The 21,351-nt window shown below is 35.8% G+C and overlaps 1 protein-coding gene and 1 long non-coding RNA gene across 3 annotated transcripts in view; one reads left to right on the forward strand and one right to left on the reverse strand.

Annotated features, from left to right (window-relative positions):
- Positions 1-780: 780 nt before the first annotated feature.
- Positions 781-2,293, forward strand: LOC128203260 (uncharacterized). Its single transcript, XR_008255903.1, has 3 exons — positions 781-1,061; positions 1,387-1,788; positions 2,032-2,293. It is a non-coding gene; the product is annotated as an uncharacterized LOC128203260 (long non-coding RNA).
- A 9,482-nt stretch (positions 2,294-11,775) lies between these two features.
- LOC128245317 (exosome component 10-like) overlaps positions 11,776-21,351 on the reverse strand; it is a 31,977-nt gene continuing 22,401 nt past the window's right edge. For both annotated transcript variants that reach the window (XM_052963441.1, XM_052963442.1), the window contains exons 19-21: positions 14,350-14,800; positions 13,047-13,114; positions 11,776-12,385 (exon numbers count right to left, since the gene is read on the reverse strand). In XM_052963441.1, the coding sequence (XP_052819401.1) occupies positions 12,323-12,385; positions 13,047-13,114; positions 14,350-14,800 (582 nt within the window). In that variant the 3' untranslated portion in view covers positions 11,776-12,322. The remainder of the gene's footprint in view (positions 12,386-13,046; positions 13,115-14,349; positions 14,801-21,351) is intronic.

Consider the following 21,351-nt stretch of genomic DNA (forward strand, 5'->3'; position numbering starts at 1 on the left):
AGTATCAAGTCGTGGCCACGAAGTAAAAAACACACATGCCATCTCTTTATCACTGCATATTTAAGTTTAAGATTGACCTACCATTGCAATGTCGTCAGTGTGGAAAGTACAAGTGATATTTTAAAGCAAACAAATATTACCCAAACTGCACCAGTTGAGACACATGACAGCCATCAAACAATGCACTTCCGTTACGATTAGCCGCCACAAATTTAAGACGAATCAACAGGATTAATTGTATTTATCTAGTGATCCGTCTTTGTCTTGACCATAGTCTTTCATAGACTTAGTCTTTCAGGCACTGTGAAATAACAATTATGACAAATACCAAAAACACTATGAATATTATAAAAACTCGGTTATAACGTATATGTAACTCACAATAAACCGTAATGACCAGTAAAGTGCTTTGAGCGAATAAAGTGCCACTAATGATCCCATTCAGCCATAATCAAATTTCATTTGCATAACCGCTTAGAGGGCTCATGACATTATACAAGGCAAAAGAGACAGATCGAGAGCAACACGCAGTGTCCACAACATATAAATTTATCTTGCGTTGCAGTTTTACTAAAACAGCCGTTTAAATAATAATCACGTCGTAGGCTCAGTTGCATGTACAGCATTCTACTGTATTAAATAGTACAAGATTTTGCGGATGTCGCTCCTGGTTCATAGTATCTAATTTGTTGTCTTAAGTTAGTTGACCTTACGACAGCGGCTTCTAAGCCACGCCCCCTGATATCAAGGGAGCGAACTCTGTCTATGTCCGTCAAACAAACGAGGAAGTATTGGCGTCTCCCGTCGTTTCGCTTTCCGATATTCCTGACAAATTATCATAAATGTGACATTACAATGCGAAAAAAATAGAAGTCAAAGGAATTTGTAACTGGCTGCTACATCGGAAGGCTCGATATATCTTTAGAAAATGACGATATCCAACATTGACGGGGTGAAATCTATCCAAGTCAGAGAAAATCGGATAGCCGCCATGTTGTCAACATTGACATCGATACAAAGGAAAAGCGTGTGTGTGACGCATACTGTAAATGCAAACACGGGTAAGTTTAACTTTTAATAACACCGGTCCTTCTTACAGTATTGTTGAATTAAAGATTAAATCATCGCACAATATGAGTAAATCATAAATGGCCCGAATGGGGAACCCGGAAGTGACATTAAATAACAGTTACATGCCAGCTATACAGTATAACCTTGTATTCTATAGTATGAGCAGAAATGGTTTATTGGAGTTATGCATAAAAAGTTTCAGTTCTAAGCGATTGATAATAATGTAATAGTTGACAAGTGACAATCGTGGGTGATACCAATCTGTAACTTTTGCATTGCTCAAACATTCACATGCTTTGATTTTTGTTCTTACAGAAATTGTGGAACATGTTCACACACTCTGGCTGTAAAAGTAGACCTGGGAGGAAAATTGCCCCTGGTGTGGGACTCGAACTCACAACCACCAGAACACTAGCCCGGCGCTCTAACCAACTAAGCTGACCGGGCAGCTGGTTCTAACCCACACACACTACCCTCCCCCCATTTACCGGTTAAGGCTGGTGGAGGGTCTCCTGCTATTTACCGTTGACACCATTAAAGTATTCTGATTAATGGAGATAAGGAAGTCCCCTTATTGGCTTATTATTGTCTTCAACAAGCCTACCGCAACAGGGGACCTAGCATAAGACCGGAAACAGCCCCCCCCACGATATTTGCCAGTCCAGGCAATGTCAACCGCAAGAGAAATCCAGTGATGACAAGTTTTACAAGTAATCGGTAGGACCTATTTTAAAGCTTTTTATAACATTTAGTTTTACTTTGCTGTACAAAAGTAATGGACTATTTGTCCAGAGAAAAACAACAACCACAAAACATTAGCTATTATCTTGTCAATATTTCATTATGATATACATGTAGGAAGCAAACATCAAAGGCAGTAGCATTTACAGCTAGTATTAAATTATTTAACAATACATGTAACTGATTTATTTTAATATTGGCATCTTTTATTTATTTCAGGAAAGTGTGGTCTTTTGAAGAGAGTTCTTGAAGTTGTTCAGCATGTTGTTTTGATGGATTCTTGGAAGGATGTACCTCTATGATGTTAGCTTCAGTTCTGGATTATAACACCAGTTGTTGCATATTTAATATCAGATTTATTAAATACATTGTTGTTTTGCAAACATTACTTAAACTTTGATATTTCTTTGGTGTTTATGTATGATATTGTAGGTGAATATCTCTTTATTGCAATGGCAAATATATTTTAAAATATATAGCATTAGCAGAAGTTATTTTTCACTGTTAAAGCTGCACTTTCACAGATTGATCACTTTGACAACTTACACAGGATTTGATTGCATTTATCATATTTTGGCTCGGAGAAGTTTGCTTTGTGATTTATATATTAGGTCTTAATTTAAAGAATGCCAAAATAAGCCGATTTTGAGACAAAAAGTGTCAAACTAGAATTCTGTGAGAGTGCAACTTTAAGAATACTATTAATCGAGTGTGCATGTGATCCGGACTCTGAACATTGGATGATCATTAAATATTGTAGATTTACGTAAATGGCCCAAAATATAAGAATAGCAATGAAAATATGTACATGTTTGACTTGTTCTTTATTCATAATAAGTCTAAGTCTTTACAGCACATGTTTGGCAGAATCAAGTTCTAATGAACATAATCATTGATTTAAATGTACAGTGAAATAAATTGTTTTATACAGAAAATAATACCTTAACGATTCAGACCAATCTGTTCTCGTATTTTTTTGGTGGCTCATATATTTATCTGAGTTTTGGAGGAGGCCTAGCTGGTGTGAGCTGGTCAAATACAGTAGCTGCTTGAGGGTCAGGGTTTTCTTGATTGGATTTCCCGTCGACAAAGTGCTGATATGAAAATAAGAAATCTATGAAATGTGTCGGAATGACAGCTACAAAAGCCATTGTTTACATAGGATCCATACGAGTAGATGAGATTCGGAAGCATGCGATGGTTCGGACAAAAATTTAGTTGTACGATATTTCCTGATTTACTTTGAAAGCAAAGCAGTTTATAAAAACTACATAACGGTATCAACAAAAATACCTCTATCTTGAATGAAATCAATCGTGTCCATGTTGAACCTGATATTAAATGGCCATTAATGCCGATTTGACAACACAAGCCAAAGTATAAATGCAGGATGTTTATAGTTTAAAAATAGTAACACTTATTTTGGTCATGCACGGACAATTTCAGTATTAAATAAATTTTGAGCGGATTGAAATAAGTAGTTTTGTTCAAAAAAATACTTTTGTACAGACGTATAGATGTTTCGCCTTTGAACGAACTTTCAAAATTTCCAAGTTCAGCTGTTGATGAGGTCTTCCACAGAGTCTGATACAGCACTTGCATTTTTCTAAATAACTCGCTGGTTTCGAATACGGAACGAATTGGAAGCCATCTTTAGTCGGCCTGGCTACCTTGTATCCGAATTACAAGTGCCATGACAACACCTTTTTACCATAATACTTAAAAAGGCGAGGAATTGCCAGCGCATGTATATGACGGACTCTGGTCAGTTTGACGGACAAAATGGCGGATAGCAACACGGCTTATCAGCCCTGCATTCTGATTGGCTGATAGGACCTGTCAATCAAATCCTGTCGTAAGGTCAGTTGTTTATCAAAGATTTATAGAAATGTTACGGTAATGCTTTCATATTATAAAACAACATATGTGTTGTTTGGACGCTGCGTGTGTCTGGTTCAGTGTCTGGTATAGAATTGCGTCCTTAGTTGTGGTATTACTTAACCAGATTTGTCCCTGTATATTTTATTGTGCTATTTTAAAACAGTGAAATATGCATTAACAATTATTAATAAATGATTTTCCAGTTTTAAAAAAATGTCAAATCTGCACAAATCATAATTACATGGTATAGTAGAATCACTATAAATATGTTTCACAATTTAAAAAAAAGGTCAACAAACCGTCTGTATCTTTAACAGCGTTTTTTTACTACTGGGTCTGTCCTAATAGTTTCAAGTATATTGATGAGGTCCCAAGTAAGCATAGGTCCCGTCTTGTATATGGTTAAGATGTCTCCTCGTGTGGTAATATTAAACTTGTTTCTAAAACATTACAAGCACGATCTTCAAACAACAGAAGAAATCAATCAAAACACCCCACTTTATTTGCTTTCAAAATCCGTTAGAAATATAGAACGTGTCATCTCAGGCAATATGAAACATATTCGCCCACTGTCACATTTAAAAATCTGTTATTCACATTAACAAACGTGTAAGGTTTGTCCACAAATATTTGCTGAAAACCGCTACCAATTACAGAATATGTCTGTGTCAATATCCGAGTACAATATTAAGAGTATCAGTCATCGGATTTCCACGTTCTTAACAAATAAAGTCAACATTTACCCGAACCCCTTGCCACCTCTTTGCCACAGCTATCAAACCCACTCTTCTTGTAATGCGTCATTTACTTGCAATGACTTGGTGGACCGACGTTGCAGTCGTTGAAAGTATTCTTATTATCGAATTACGTGAACGATTTTCTTTTGTAAAAAGCGGTTAACATTCAAGCAAGCACTTTATTTAAGTCTATACAAACACATCGAAATATCGGGGACCATAGCAACTTCGCAACAATGACAGATTATTACTCAAGGGTTCAGTGTGTGCATACCACGTAATAGATTGCGTCATAAACGCGTCGTTTGAAGGCAGTATTTTGCATCGAATGAAGACTTTAACACAAAGATAACTTTACAATTTCTTTACCTTTTTAAATGAATCATAGCGCAGTCAACGACGCATACAGAGTCCCGTCTTTGGTCTTTCACCAGAGTTTGGTTGAAATTTAAGTTTCATAAACCACTTCGACAACCTTTCCACAAAATCGCTGCCTGATGGAGTGCTGTCAAAACAATTTTTTGAAAACAGGTTTGTCGAAGTGTTTGAGGAAAAAAATCACTTTATTAAACTCCGGTTATAAAACGAAGGCGGGGCTCTTTAAGCGACATAGACTGCCCTTTGTTTTATTTAAAATTGTCAATAAAAAGATAATTTATCTTTGTTTCTTTATCTTCAATCGAAGCTTTATCTAAAAGATGATGCATTCCGACGTAGCATTTTTGGCGTATTTTATCACATGGTTTACACACTGGGGTATGTGAATTGGATAATTTGGGAGAATATTAAACAACATTCTTTTGTCGACCTTCTCGGTAAATATTAGATGTTCAGAAGACCTAATGCTAGCAAAATGTCCATCCTGTATTTATTTGGAAACATGTAGAAAATATTTGGTGATTTCAGTGTGAGGTCGTATGTTTTCACGAGTGTTATAAAACATGTTATGAAATTAAATACGTTTAATAAAAACACTGAACTCTGAAATTAACAAAATTTCTGTTTCTTTTCCGCTTATTTTCTGAGATGTATTGGAATTTAAAAAAAATCAATATCCCCAACCCCTTAATTAATACATCTTTGCTACCAAGGCACCCGTGGGAACCCCTCACGCGAAGTTCCGATGGTCGATGACGCAGACTGTCATTCCAACACCGGCTTGCGAATAAAGGTTATCCAAGATTTTGTTTAGGATTTATTCTTTTCTCCTGTTTTAGCGCTAACATTATATAAACAATCATCATTTAATTTTTATCATTGAATTTATGTTCCTTAAAAGCAATGTTCTAAGTTTTAGAGTTTATTTCATGATACATGGGTATTAAATCAACTTCACCGCCAGAAATCATTCTTATCTGCTTGTAGACGGGTCGTTTCCAAATTGGAATGAAGACCATGCTTCGTTGACGTGTTTTTTTTTGTTTAGTGTATACGCTAATTGTTGTGTGAATTTTCTAGAAAGTTCGTATTCAGAAGTCAGACATTTTTAAAAGATATTATTAAAAATAAATAATATAACATCACATTTATGTTCGAACATTAGTTTTTGTCTATTTTTTAACAATCCTTGATAAACATACCTAGTATTTTTGGTTGTTATCTTATTGTATAATTTTATGCACAGTCCTGTTTGTGGAGTTTTGTGTTGTTTATGTTTAAACTTTTGGCTATTAAGCTTGTTTCTGTAGTTTTTCACTTAAGTATTGTTATAAACGGTTACTTGTGTAATAAATATCTAGGAAACTATCTAAGAAACCATAGGCAATTGTTTTTGAGATACAATTATTATTTGAACATAATATTCTTTTTCAAAATTAACGTAGTCGATTTTGACAAAAGAAGTATCTACAATTGAATTTTAAAGTAGTTCTTAAAGTTGATATTTTCACTCCTTAGTTTGCAGTGAAAGTTTTCAGTGCTGTTATTTCACTGATTAAACTCAATATTTCTCCGATAATAATGAAAATATCACAAAAGCACACGTCAGAAGTATGTGCCTCTATCAGTTCGCAAGACACCGGCCGTATTCTATTCAGATATCCCAATGAGTTTATGCTTTTATTCATTGGATTTTATCCAGGATATTATTTGTTCATGTTCACACAACACGGTCGGTGTCTTAATAAGTTGGTGATTGCCATACCTTTCCAGCCAATCAGGAGCGCAAAATTGATCAGTTTCATATTTGTGAGTAATCGTTTCGAATTAATCCAAATAAGTAAATTGCTATAATTGCGCATGCGCATGTAGCCACACCTACTAATTGCGTATGCAAAAGACACACTTTCAGTGCCAACGCTTATTTTAAAGCCTGGTGCAATTTTGAAATGGCTTGCACTTAGTCGGTTAGAATTAGAAGTTATTTTTTTCATAAATAAGAAATCTCGGTCGCTTCGTTTCCTAATGTTACTTAAGGTCTTGCCTTTTTGCCGTTGAAATGCGTAATTCGATTTTTCCTGAAATTCACACAGCAATGAACAGATAAACTGATGATTTTTTACCCCACCGACGTCTAAGAGTTTGTCAACAACCTAGCGTGGTCTTTACTCTTTACCTGGTCTTCAAGCGTATCAAACTGGTCTCTTACAGGAGGGATGACTGAATACCAATGAATCATGAAACAAACTCTTAATCTAAAAAATGTTTATATCCAATTAGTAGCCGCAATTGTTTTGCACACTTTTCAAATTTGTATTCAATAAATGACGGCGCAGTAATTTCGCCATGTGCTTTCGATAGTTTTGGAGCATAGATGCATAAATAAAAGTTCATTGATTCATGTTCATATTGTTTTTGCACTTAAAAACGAGTGAATAATAAACTATAAAAAATCCGAGGACTGTTTCTCCACGAACCGGAAATAGAAAATTGACAGCTTGAATTTTTACATGAGGGGCGTCCCATTGGTAGCGCCGTAGGGATCAGTCTTTTTGAAAAAGGGGTACATGTATTTAGAAAAATAAATTAAGATACTACCAAAACTTAGAAAATAAGCATATATGTTTGTTGATTTCATAGTAAGTATTGCATTTCATTCGTAACCATGGCAAAACTATATTTTCCCCACTCGTAAAATTATGTTGTTCAATGGCACTCCTGAAATAAGATATGATGTTACACTGAAATAAGATAATATCCCTATATTTTATAATTAATACATTTTGAAGTGGGTTGCATCGGAGGTAAGAACGACAAAAAAGTCTAAATTCAGGAATATTGGTTTGGCTGGACCTGCAAAATGCCAGTTGAATTCTAGTTGACTGAATATATGAGGGCTTGTCCAAAAGTCTATGTGCGTTGTCTTCAAAATAATATACAAACATTTGTTTTATTTCAAATGAGATACTTGTTTAAAGCATTTCTCCCCAAAAACATGAATACAAGAGGATTAATCCTACGTGATATATTGTTTTCTAATAACGTTTTGAAACCCGGCCATGGTATGAAAATGGCGACATTTCTTAAGAAAGTTGCTGTGACAAGTTTAAAATTAAATATCATGATGGCGCACACAGAAGATCTTTATAACGTATTGGTTTTGAATATCTTATTTGTTCTTATGTTCGATGAAATTAAAGTCAAATGCATCCGACAGTTGGTGCCCATCTCAGGAAAATTAGAGACAAGAGCTCCGCAGAGATAACCCCAGCGCTCGCCTGACCAAACAATGGACATAGCTATCGTTAGATAAGCTTTGGGGCCAGAGTTATGTACCCTGCTATCCATGTGCGTACTGTCTCTGGCAACATCTGTACAGAGTTTCATTCCAACACCTAAAACCAATTGTAGAGTTTAGTTCAACGTCGAACATTAAAGACCACGATAAGGTCGACGACAACAAAATCAAGGCGATGCAAATTACTCGACATCCTCGACGTCGAAAAGAATAAACACGAGCTAAAATAACGCTGTTGAACGTACGAAAAGTTTTGGATCATTATTTATTTTGACAATTGCAAATTTCTATATAAATGTAGTAGTAATGATGTATAAAGAAATTAAATAACACACTCGGAACCGTCAATCTCAATAATTAATGTGCATGTTTTGCTTCAAAAATATTAATTATAAGGGAGTTAACTCTAGTACCTTTAATTCGTTTCGGTAATTCTACGCTTGATTTCTTTTATTTTGGCACTCACATTCATTGTTAGAAATTAAGTCGCGGGAACGGTCGTCTAATATTTTTACATGTTTTGGTGACGCTATGCTTACCAAGTGCCCCGGGTCCAATCTCCTATTCAGTGATATCCCTTGACATCTGGCAACACGTACATGTACGAAAACTAGCTGAATTTAGCTGTTAACGGAAAAGTATTTTTTTTATTTTATCCCGTTGCCACATTTGTGTGTTTATATTAAAGAAGACACAGAATGTTTCATATCTAAAAATTATATTCTTTAGAATATTTTGAACGTGTTTACGTTTTAATTAATTGCCAGTGAAGTTTATTATTGCAAACATAGTTAAGATTCCCAAGAGTTAAGTCATTAAGTTTAACTGCTAAATTAAATTACTACGCGATCTACTTGCGGCGGACTTACGCATACCGATTTCTGAGTATGTAAACCGTTCAAATACTTCCGAGGTTGTTTTCGATAAAAATGGCCAAGGAGTTCCGAATGAGACAGTGAGGGTATAGTAAAGGGAAGTAACCGTTGCGTTGAGCCTTTCTTGTATAATTCAATGTACGAGCACGCCATTGGCGTGAATATTAGCAAAAGATGCACACTTGGAATGAGACTGTCAAACAATATTATTTTTTTCTACTTTATTCAGTCAATACACAATACGCTGTGCCCAAAACTTTTTTATCACCCCCATAAGAACGTGTTCGCAAAAAGGATTTGATCGCGAATTACCAGAATTAAGGGAAGAGGCTCTTTTCTTCCTCAAAGATATATGACTCTCTTAAGGCTCTTAATTCCTGTTAAGTTTCGCGTTACCTTTCATTCGACTATGTAAACGTTCTATATTTGTAGTACCACTAATGGCTTTAATTTTGAAAAACATAGAGGAGTCAAAGCTACAACTGTCACAGGAGTGATGAATACCCCCACAGAGTCCTGCTAAAGGCGCAATTTAGAACTACTAAGATATACTAATAAGTAATACTACATGTACGTGGAGCTACTTTGCGCTAATTAGAGCTACTAAAAACTTCTAAGAGCTTAAAAAGTCATAAGTTTATAAGATTTTTATGAGGTAGCATGTTGAAAAAAAAAGCTTAATTAATTAATTTTATTATGTATTAAAATATAATCGTATAATTTAATATCGTGGATCCAACTTTTGAGATTCATACCATATAAACCGAATAAGTTTTAGCAATATAATAAACCATTTTGAAATGTTACGAGCGCTTTTCGTCCCTTTTCATTCGCTTCCTTCAAATTCAATTGATTTTTTAATCATTTTTATTGTATATGTATATCAATATGATAATGGGTCTATCGGGACCTCTTTATCTACTTCCACAAATTGTGTTATAATAAGCCATTTGATAGTATATATAACCCAATATAACGGATGTTTCCCATACTATGATAGTAAACCTGTAGGAATCAGGAATTGGTAGTGAAATCATTTAGCTTTTAGAGGGTCATGAACTTACAAGATCTGTCACACTTATATGGAAGATATAACGTCATACTGAGCACTCATATTCAAGTATTTATTAACAAATTAAAAACTAATGAGTGAATAATTTAAAAAAATGTTTAAATCATGGTCCGTAAGTTTCTGAAGATGGTCCGTAATGTCCCTAAATCTGGTCCGTACTGTCCCTAAATCTGGTCCGTAATGTCTGGTCCGTAATGTCCATGGTCCGTAGTGTCCGTGACCCCTGTCAATCAACATTGCTGGGAAATTTGAATTTGTTTGACAGTTATAAAAATATATATATTTGAAAGTAGTATTTATAACTATTTGAGAGACTTGAAATTCACAAGATATGTTTATGATACATTAAACAATTTTTGTTTGTTAATTATTTGTATATTTAAACAGATGTACTGGCAGCCTTTACTAGCAGACAGCTCGGTGAGGTCAAGTGAAGTGGCCATTTTTCTGACTGTCTACCTTTAAGACTATTCCCCGGGCCTTTAAAGTGGCTTTATATAGTTCCTAGTAGATTTCAGTAGCTCTAAGTAATTCTTAGTGGCTATAATAGTAGCTGTCAGTAGCTTTTATCAGTCCTTACTCTTTGTAGTTCTCAGAAGCTTTTCTCAGTATTAAGAGGCTCTAAATAGTTTTTATCCCTTCTAAGTAGCTCTCAGTAGCTGTTAGTTGTTCATAGTAGCTTTCATCAGTACTTAGTGGCTCGGAGTAGTTCTTAGTGGCTTTAAGTAGTTCTCCGTAGCTTTCATCAGTTCTTAGTGGCTCTGAGTAGTTAAGTGGCTTTAAGTAGTTCTCCGTAGCTTTCATCAGTTCTAAGTGGCCCTGAGTAGTTCTTAGTGGCTTTAAGTAGTTCTCCGTAGCTTTCATCAGTTGTAAGTGGCCCTGAGTAGTTCTTAGTGGCTCCAAGTAGTTCTTAGTGGCTTTAAGTAGTTCTCCGTAGCTTTCATCAGTTCTAAGTGGCTCTGAATAGTTCTTAGTGGCTTTAATTAGTTCTCCGTAGCTTTCATCAGTTCTAAGTGGCCCTGAGTAGCTTCAAGTTGCTCTACATAGCTTTCATCAGTTCTAAGTGGCTCTGAGTAGCTTCAAGTTGCTCTACGTAGCTATCATCAGTTCTTAGTGGCTCTGAGTAGTTCTTAGTGGCTTTAAGTAGTTCTCCGTAGCTTTCATCAGTTCTAAGTGGCCCTGAGTAGCTTCAAGTTGCTCTACATAGCTTTCATCAGTTCTAAGTGGCCCTGAGTAGCTTCAAGTTGCTCTACGTAGCTATCATCAGTTCTTAGTGGCTCTGAGTAGCTTCAAGTTGCTCTACGTAGCTTTCATTAGTTCTTAGCTTTTCTTAATGGCTCTTAGTAATTCTTAGTTGCTTTAATGGCTCTTAGTGGTTCTCAGTAGCCACATTAATGGGCTTATAGGGAACGTTTTTTAACTCTATATAAATCTATATATAATTTGGGAGTAGAAAGGCTCAAATCCACCTAACTGTATATGGCATTTACTATTTAAAATGTAAATTATTTTTCATGTTTGTTTGGTACATGTCCTTGATTCCTGTTTAAAAATAGTTGTTTCCCTTTTACTCCCTCCAACGCTATGTGTGTCGTAAAACATTATTTTCTAATTCATATACATTTGATATTTTCTTATGATGTATTAGGGGCAATTACTATCTCTACTTTTAGTCCTCGTTAAAAGGCGTAATTGTAACTGTATATGTTAACAATGCCAAAGTGGTATACTCCTTCATTTTATTTACAGCATATCTAAAACAGCCTCACTTTTTATGATAAGTTTGAGAGTCTGAAAAACCGTTAGAAGATACTTTTTTTTCAAAAGGTTACTTAAAACATGAACTAATTTTAAGACACAAAAATAAAAGATGTTATCCTTTACAAGCGTGTATTTACCACTGTCGGCAAATAGACTTCAGTAAACAAACAATCAGTTCAACAAAGCACAATCACAATGCCACTTTGCATTAAAGATACAATAATTTGTATCAATGTTTCGCTTTATCAGGTTACAACCCAACAGCATACCTAAATCTAATAACCTAAAATCTCATTAATTTACTGAACATTGTGTTTCTACATGTATATGAAGTAAAGGACATCACTTTTTTTATTTTAAAAAAATGTATCTTTATAGTCCTTTTAAGAAAACATTAACAATATGTTATCAGCAATTCTCTAGAAATTAGTTGGAAAACAACTGTCTTTGGTTATAGAGTTTTTTTTATTTTGGTAAGACTTTGTACATAACTAAGACCACAAGCCGATCATTTCTTGGACTTCCATGATAAACTCTTCTGACCTTTCTTCTGAGACCGGTTTCTCATATTCTGAAAATAAACAAATGACCACAATCTTTGTGAGATTATATAAGAAAAAAATTCATGCATTGCTTGGAAACTACAATAAATCATAAGGCATTACTGCATATGGTATCAAATTGTTAATATAACTGGTTAATTGTCATATGAACAACTGAGCCTCCACATCATAGTCCGCCTATAATAGCTTCACTCCTAAATAAGTAATTTCTTTTGCAATATTTAGAATAAGTGTGGGAAATTTTCTTTTCATCTTACTCAATATTGTATTATTAAGTATATTAGATTTCTATTTATGTCAAATATGTATTCAAAATACCTTAATTATATTGAAAGCAAATGAAATATCAAATAGTGCCTATTTTTACAGCTTCGAAATAATGTTTTACTTTCAATATATATGCAAAAAGCTACAAGACCAAATATTTCATTGATAAAAATGCAGAACAAATCTCCATTCCTTTATTAGTCAGGATGAAGGTTTTGTTTCTATGACTAGAATTCTTCAAATCTGCTTATTTAGAATATAGAAAAAACAGTTACGGTATGTCAATGAAAATGTGCAAAAATAGGCAAACAAGACTAAGGTCACACAAAAATAACTAATTGGCATTATATATATTTATATTATGTACTTAAATGCATTATTTGTAAAAACAGATACATTTACCTTAGATTTTCCTCGGCCTGAACTCTGAGGATTGTAGTAGTCGTGACCTTTCCCCCTCTGCTTTGTATCTGGAGAAGAAAAACAAGGGAAAATGTAAAACAGGGTTATATATATAAACGCTGTTAGAAAAATGACAGTAATCCTACTGAAACTATGACTAACAATAACACACCTTTAATATTCAAACTTTTGAAGAACATAAATTTTCTATATGAAATGACAAAGATCAGGTGTTGTTTTGACAGGGGCATTATATGTAATTCAAGCCAGAGTAGTGGGATGCCCCATACCCCCATTTTCTATGAAAAGGCAGAAATTGTAATACTGGTAGAAGGTGAACTGTTGTAGCATTATTTTATGCCAGTCCGAAATATTCATAACATGGAAACACATGGGCATATAAGGTAGGTGAATTATGTTTCAAAGTAAATCTCAAGCAATAAAAAAAAAAGCAATTGAAATTTACAAATATGCGTAGAAGAGGGGCTTTGCCTAACAGCCTGAATATGCGTCTTCCAACATTTTATAATGTCATCGCCATCTATCTATAAACCTGTAACCAATATGTATGTGAAAACTTTCATTCGAATAACTTCAGAACATTCAAAGATATGGCCCGAACAAGCAATAATTATGGAAAAATATCAGGTTAAGGGGTGGTAACTTAATAAATATGCAGGGTAGAATTCTTCAGTACTACACTTCCTGTCTGACTGCCATTTATTTCCAATACCAATACCAAGTTTTATTTAATCCCTCAAGTACATTCCAAATTTGACTTGGACAAGCACCAGGTACCATATACGATGGATATAATTATGATTCTTTGGGGCTTCACTTCCTCTTACTACCATCTATCAAGTTCAATTCCTTAAGTATTTTGCAAGATAAGGACAAGAACCCACTCACACACTTTTTATTATTTCCGTCCATATATACCAAGCTATATTTTAACCCACCATAAGTTTTTAAGTTCTTCAGACAAGGTTGTGCAAACACCAATATAGAATGGATGAGGCGAGATTACATAATAAATATGCATGATAAGTTTATGGTTTTTGTGCACTGCACTTCCACTTACTGCCATATATCTATACACCAAGTTGTATATAATTCCCATTAGTAATTTTTAAGTTATTCTCCAGACAAGGGTGTGACGGACAGACAGACGGACAGTGTAATTTTAATATGCTCCCTTTGGGGTCATTAAAAGTCCAGAATGGAAATAAGAATCAGAATTGCTTATGCACCGAAGTAACAACTACATGAACTACTTAAACGTTATTCATATGTGTTGCAGTACCTTTCAGCAGCTGTTTCGCCCCCTCTGTGTAATCGTAAGGTTTAAACTCTTCCACCACCTTCACCTCAGCATCATTACTATCACTGTCATCTATTTCAATAGTAACCTCAGTCTTTAAACCACCCTTGGCACTCTTAGCTCCACCTGCTTTTTCACCAACAGTTTCCTCGTCACTATCAATTACTACCAAGTCAGTGGCAGTATCCATTGCACTAGATTCAGAGTTCTTGTTCCCATTCTTGCCTTGTCCCTTTTGTTTCTTAGAGTCTTTCATTTTCTGTTTTACTTTCTTTGTTTTCTCCGAAGCAGATGGTTGGTCATCTCCAGGTCTTTTACCAAGAACTGTTTCATTCTCTTCCTGTATCTTACGAATGTTTGTCAAGTGTTCCTGAACACTTTCAATTAAGTCTATGTCTTTATTTCTATTCTTCTTTTTCTTCTTGGATGGAACCTGAAATTTTAGGAAAACTAATTTAATATGTATACATGTATATCATGGATTTTATTTCTCTTGTTAATCTGCAACATCGTTGGAAAGCTGCAATTTACCTCTGCACTATGCTTCATTGTGTACCATGAGCAACAAGAGATGTTAGTGAAACATTTATGCCCCCTTGGGAGCCAAATTGTTAGTAGGATTTGGACACTTAAATAAAATATGGACAATCAGAAAACCTTTTTTCAGCTTACAGTCACACTGACCTTGACCTTTGACCCACTGACCTCAAAATCAATAGGGTTCATCTGCTGGTCATGACCAATAAGCCTACCTAGTATGAGGTCCCTGGGTCAAAGCGTTCTCAAGTTATTGATCGGAAACCGTTTTTCATGTTAAGGTCACACTGACCTTGACCTTTGACCCACTGACCTCAAAATCAATAGGGTTCATCTGCTGGTCATGACCAATACACCTACCAAGTATGAGGTTCCTGGGTCAAAGCGTTCTCAAGTTATTGATCGGAAACCGTTTTTCATGTAAAGGTCACACTGACCTTGACCTTTGACCCACTGACCTCAAAATCAATAGGGTTCATCTGCTGGTCATGACCAATAAGCCTACCTAGTATGAGGTCCCTGGGTCAAAGCGTTCTCAAGTTATTGATCGGAAACCGTTTTTCATGTTAAGGTCACACTGACCTTGACCTTTGACCCACTGACCTCAAAATCAATAGGGTTCATCTGCTGGTCATGACCAATACACCTACCAAGTATGAGGTTCCTGGGTCAAAGCGTTCTCAAGTTATTGATCGGAAACCGTTTTTCATGTAAAGGTCACACTGACCTTGACCTTTGACCCACTGACCTCAAAATCAATAGGGTTCATCTGCTGGTGATGACCAATACACATACCAAGTATGAGGTCCCTCGGTCAAAGCGTTCTCAAGTTATTGATCGGAAACCATTTGGTATTCCGACCGACCGACAGACAGACAGACCGACCGACCGACCGACCGACCGACCGACCGACATGTGCAAAACAATATACCCCACTTTTTTCAAAAGGGGGCATAAAAATAATACCAATTCCCTGACATTTACATTTTAATGATAAAAAAAATCCCCGTCTGTCATAATGCATTTTAATGATAATCAAAGCGGGCTCAGACTTCATCATTTTTCAAACCCCTAGAAGAACTCTTCAAATAGTATCAGTAAAATAAGTTATGTTAGGAAAAATATTTATGACATGGGCAAAATTGAAGATCACATTCATTTGGTACTCTCGTTTGCCTGTTACTCCCGAATCCCACCCTTAATTTTTCCTTGAAAAATCTGCTAAAAATTATTCGACAGGCTGCTAAAACATTATTTTTTTCTAGTTTTATAGCTAATCTGTATTTCACTTAAAAAAAATCATCATATCTCTAAGGTTAACAAACCATTTTACACTGTGCGTAAGCAAAATATAACAAGAGGGCCATGATGGCCCTAAATCGCTCACCTGAGTAAAAGAGTTTAACATAGCTTGTTTCTCAAAGAATATTGAACAAGAGCTGTCAAAGTATGTGACAAATGCCCCCCAATGTGACATTGATCTATGAACAAGCACATTAAAAGTTGATCTTGCCTTTATGTGTCAAATACATATTGCAAGTTATATTAAATTGCCTCTGAGCATAGAAAAAAAAACAATCATACTAAATGACAGCCAACACTCTTTATGTCCTCATATTCAGCATTCTATTGTGAATAAACACTTAGTGTATCTTTCACCTTAGAGGTAGGGACATGGGTCTTGCACACGACACGTTGTCTTGGTATGTCGAAAACATATGGCAAGTCATTTTAAAATCTGTCCATATAAGAGAAAGTCACAGCGCAGACACGACAGCCTATATTTTCCTTCAGGTTGCCATGGCAACCAGAGTTCTGCATGGAATTAATTTTTTTGAACAATTTTGAAAAAGCACCAACCAAGGATCATTCCTATGAAGTTTCATCAAAATTGTCCAAGGGGTTTAGGAGAAGAAGATGATTGTAACTAATTGTTGACACTTTAGGTTGCCATGTCAACCAGAGTTCTACATGGAATTAATTTCTTTGAACAATTTTGAAAAAGCACCAACCAAGGATCATTCCTATGAAGTTTCATCAAAATTGTCAAAGCGGTTTAGGAGAAAAAGATGATTATAACCAATTGTTGACATTTTCCTTTAGGTTGCCATGGCAACCAGGCCAAACAAAATTATGTGAACAAATTTAAGAGAGGTCCATGCAAGGACACTTCAAACCAAATTTGCTGAAGATCTATCAAGGGGTTCATGCGAAGAAAATGTTATGGTTTTTTTTACTAATTTTAGCTCTGGTGGCCCTTAAAAGGGGCCAAACAAAATTATTTGAAAAGACCTGACAAAGGCCCATGCTAGGATGCTTCAGACTTGAGATCCATCAAGCAGTTAATAAGATCAAGTTGTTTAAAGGTTTTTCTATTTTTTGCTCTAAAAGGGGCCAAACAAAACCATTTGAACAAAGTTGAGAGAGGACCATGTAAGGATGCTACATATCAAGTATGGAGTCATTCTGACCTTTACTTTCAGAGGAAAAGATGTTTAAGTGACAAGACAATGTCAAACAAATGACCCCTGAGCAAGGCCAATTTGACCCCGGTAATTTGAATACCTTTGGTGTAGGTCCACTAGGTAACACTATATACCAAATATGAAAGCTCTAGGACTTATATTTTGGAGAAGAGGATTTTTAAAGTTTTATTATATAAGACTATATAAAAACAAATAACTTTCAGGGCGGGGCCAATTTTGACCCTGTGGCAATAATTTGAACAACTTTGATAGAGGTCCACAAGATGATGTTGTATACCAAATATCTAAGCTCCTGGCCTTACGGTTCTGGAGAAGGATATTTTTAAAGATTTACTATATAACACTACGTAAAAACAAGGACCCCCTAGGCGGGGTCAATTTTGACCCTGTGGCAATAATTTGAACAAATCTGGTAGAGGTCCACTAGATGATGCTGTATACCAAATATCTAAGCCCTGGGCCTTACAGTTTCGGAGAAGAAGATTTTTAAAGATTTACTATATAACACTATGTAATAAAACTAGTGATCCCTGGGGCGGGGCCAATTTTTGACCCCAGGAGAATAATTTGAACAAATTTTGTAGAGGACCACTACATGATGACACATACCAATTTTCAAGGTCCTAGGCCTTGTGGTTTTTGAGAAGAAGATTTTTAAATTTTTCCCTATATAAGTCTATGTAAAACAAGTGACCCCCGGGGCGGGACCATTTTTGACCCCAGGGGAATAGTTTTAACAATTTTGGTAGAGGACCACTAAATGATGCTATATACCAAATATTAAGGCTCTAGGCCTTGTGGTTTTGGAGAAGAAGATTTTTAAAGTTTTTCCTTTCCGTTGCCATGGCAACCAGAGTTCTGCATGGAATTCAATTCTTTGAACAATTTTCAAAGGGGACCACCCAAGGAACATTCCTGTGAAGTTTGGATGAAATTGGCTAAGCGGTTTATGAGGAGAAGTCGTTTAAAGTAAAAGTTTACGGACGGACGGACGGACAACAGACGGACGCCGGACAAATTGTGATCACAAAAGCTCACCTTGTCACTATGTGACAGGTGAGCTAATAAGGAAAACCATGACCGCCCGGGTGGGGCCATTTTTTGACCCCAGGGCCAAAGATTTAACAATATTGGTACAAGTCAACTAGATGATATATCATGCCAAATATCTAAGCTCTTGTCACTACTTGATTTTACGTGTGTATCTATATATATATATTTGTTATTAATTGTTGTATGTGGCCCATATTGAAATTTGGTATGTGTACTAAATATGTTATCCAGTTTAAATTAAGACGCTACTTGTCTTTGTGAGTTTGGAGAAGATTTTTTAAGTTTTCAATATAACACATATAGAGAAAACCCATGATCCCCCAAGGGGGCGGGGCCAATTTTGACCCCAAGGCCATAATTTGAACAATCTTTGTAGAGGTCCACTAGACGATGAATCATGCCAAATATCTAAGCTCTAGTCCAAGTAAGTTCAGAGGATAAGATTTTTGAAGTTTTAACTATAAACATATAGAGAATACCCTAACCCCCCGGGGCGGGGCCAATTTTGACCCCAAGGCCATAACTTGAACAATCTTTGTAGAGGTCCACTAGACGATGAATCATGCCAAATATCTAAGCTCTAAGCAACGTAAGTTCAGAGGAGATTTTTTATTTTTTTTACTATAAACATATAGAGAAAACCCATGACCACCCAGGGGCAGGGCCAATTTTGACCCCAGGGCCATAATTTGAACAATCTTTGTAGAGGTCCACTAGACGATGAATCATGCCAAATATCTAAGCTCTATTCAAAGTAAGATAAGAGGAGAAGATTTTTGAAGTTTTAACTATAAACATATCAAGTATACCCATGACCCCCCGGGGCGGGGCCAATTTTGACCCCAAGGCCATAATTTGAACAATCTTTGTAGAGGTCCACTAGATGATGAATCATGCCAAATATCTAAGCTCTAGTACAAGTAAGTTCCAAGAAGAAGATTTTTGAAGTTTTAACTATAAACATATAGAGAAAACCCATGACCCCCCGGGCCGGGTTTAATTTTGACCCGAAGGCCATAATTTGAACAATCTTTGTAAAGGTCCACTAGACGATGAATCATGCCAAATATCTAAGCTCTAGTCCAAGTAAGTTCAGAGGAGAAGATTTTTGAAGTTTTAACTATAAACATTTAGAGCATACCCATGACCCCTCGGGGCGGGGCCAATTTTGACCCCAGGGCCATAATTTGAACAAACTTTGTAGAGGTCCACTAGACGATAAATCATGACAAATATCTAAGCTCTAGGCCAAGTAAGTTCAGAGGAGAAGATTTTTTAAGTTTTCACTATAAACATATAGAGAAAACACATGACCCCCCGGGGCGGGGCCAATTTTGACCCAAGGGCCATAATTTGAACAATCTTGGTAGAGGACCATTTGGTGATCCTACCTACCATGTATCAACGGCCTAAGCCTTGTGGTTTGGGAGAAGAAGATTTTTAAAGTTTTTCCTTTCCGTTGCCATGGCAACCAGAGTTCTGCATGGAATTCAATTCTTTGAACAATTTTCAAAGGGGACCACCCAAGGAACATTCCTGTGAAGTTTGGATGAAATTGGCTAAGAGGTTTATGAGGAGATGTCGTTTAAAGTAAAAGTTTACGGACGGACGCCGGGCGGACGGACGGACGACGGACGGACGCCGGACAAATTGTGATCACAAAAGCTCACCTTGTCACTATGTGACAGGTGAGCTAAAAAGCGTGCATATTTAAGTCCATTTCACATTCACATTAATGTGGTCACATTTTGCTCTCTCACAGTGTTATAATTATGTTCAGTTTAAAGTGAATTATAAAGGGTTTCATGTCTGCAGTTTATCCAGGAATCACAACAACTGCTTTGTTACAACTGTTGACAGTCTTCCATAGAATCTTCTACAATCAGACAGTCTAATGACTAAACCTCACATGAATTACAATGTCTAGACATCTACACAATTTTTTCATAAGGAAAATACTTCTGTTCACTTTCAAATCCAGACGCCTGCTTAAAGATGCACTCTTACTCCCAAATACAATTTACAACAATTGTTTAAATTTACCAAAACGGATAAATAAATGTCGATAACAATGGTTCTTATGAAGGATATTAGGAACACGGAATTCCTACCTTATGACACGATAGAAGATCACAGTATATCTTAGCACTCACCAATCATATAATATTTTTACGTTTTCAGCTATTAAATACACGCTTAAAATCTTGTTATCAGAAATTAACATTTTCTTAAATGCATTATTGAGTAAATAGTTAACGGTTTATCAGTCAATCGTATGTTTGTTATACATGTGACAGGGCTCTCAATAAGAGCCGGGGGCCGGGGATATCCCCCGGCAATTATGGCTGTATGACCCGGCTATTCTCAGGTTAACAGCTGTCATGATTGTATTCTTAAAATGTCCCTTATCTTAAATAAAAATAATACTTTGTCTAAACGTAAATAAAATGAATTGAAACGATGTATTACGATCAAATTTAATGGTAAATGCGCCCGATTGCCGATTTGCATCGTAGTCTTCAAAGCGCTTGTATTTGAACTAATATGCATCTACAAGACTTGGAGTGCTTTGAATCCGACAGACGATTATTTAAAATAACATGAGATGATATCGGCATATTAATTCGTTAAAATACAACCCAGAACATCGGCGATAACAAGCCAAATATTTGATAAAACAACAACAACATTAAAATGCGAAAATGTCAAAAAGTAAAAAAGACGAGAAGGACGATGTTTAACAAAGAAAAATGGAATCGTTCTTTGTTTCTGGGTAGGTATATGAATGATATTCCAGTTATATTTATGGCGACTCAATGACGGCGCAATTGTGGCTTTGAAATGTCATTGCAAGAACTGTACACATTTCGGATACGATTATTTTCGACTGTGTTGATATTCTTTTAAA

This window comes from Mya arenaria, chromosome 9 (assembly GCF_026914265.1).
Source record: "Mya arenaria isolate MELC-2E11 chromosome 9, ASM2691426v1".
In the NCBI taxonomy this organism is placed as follows: Eukaryota; Metazoa; Mollusca; class Bivalvia; order Myida; family Myidae; genus Mya; species Mya arenaria.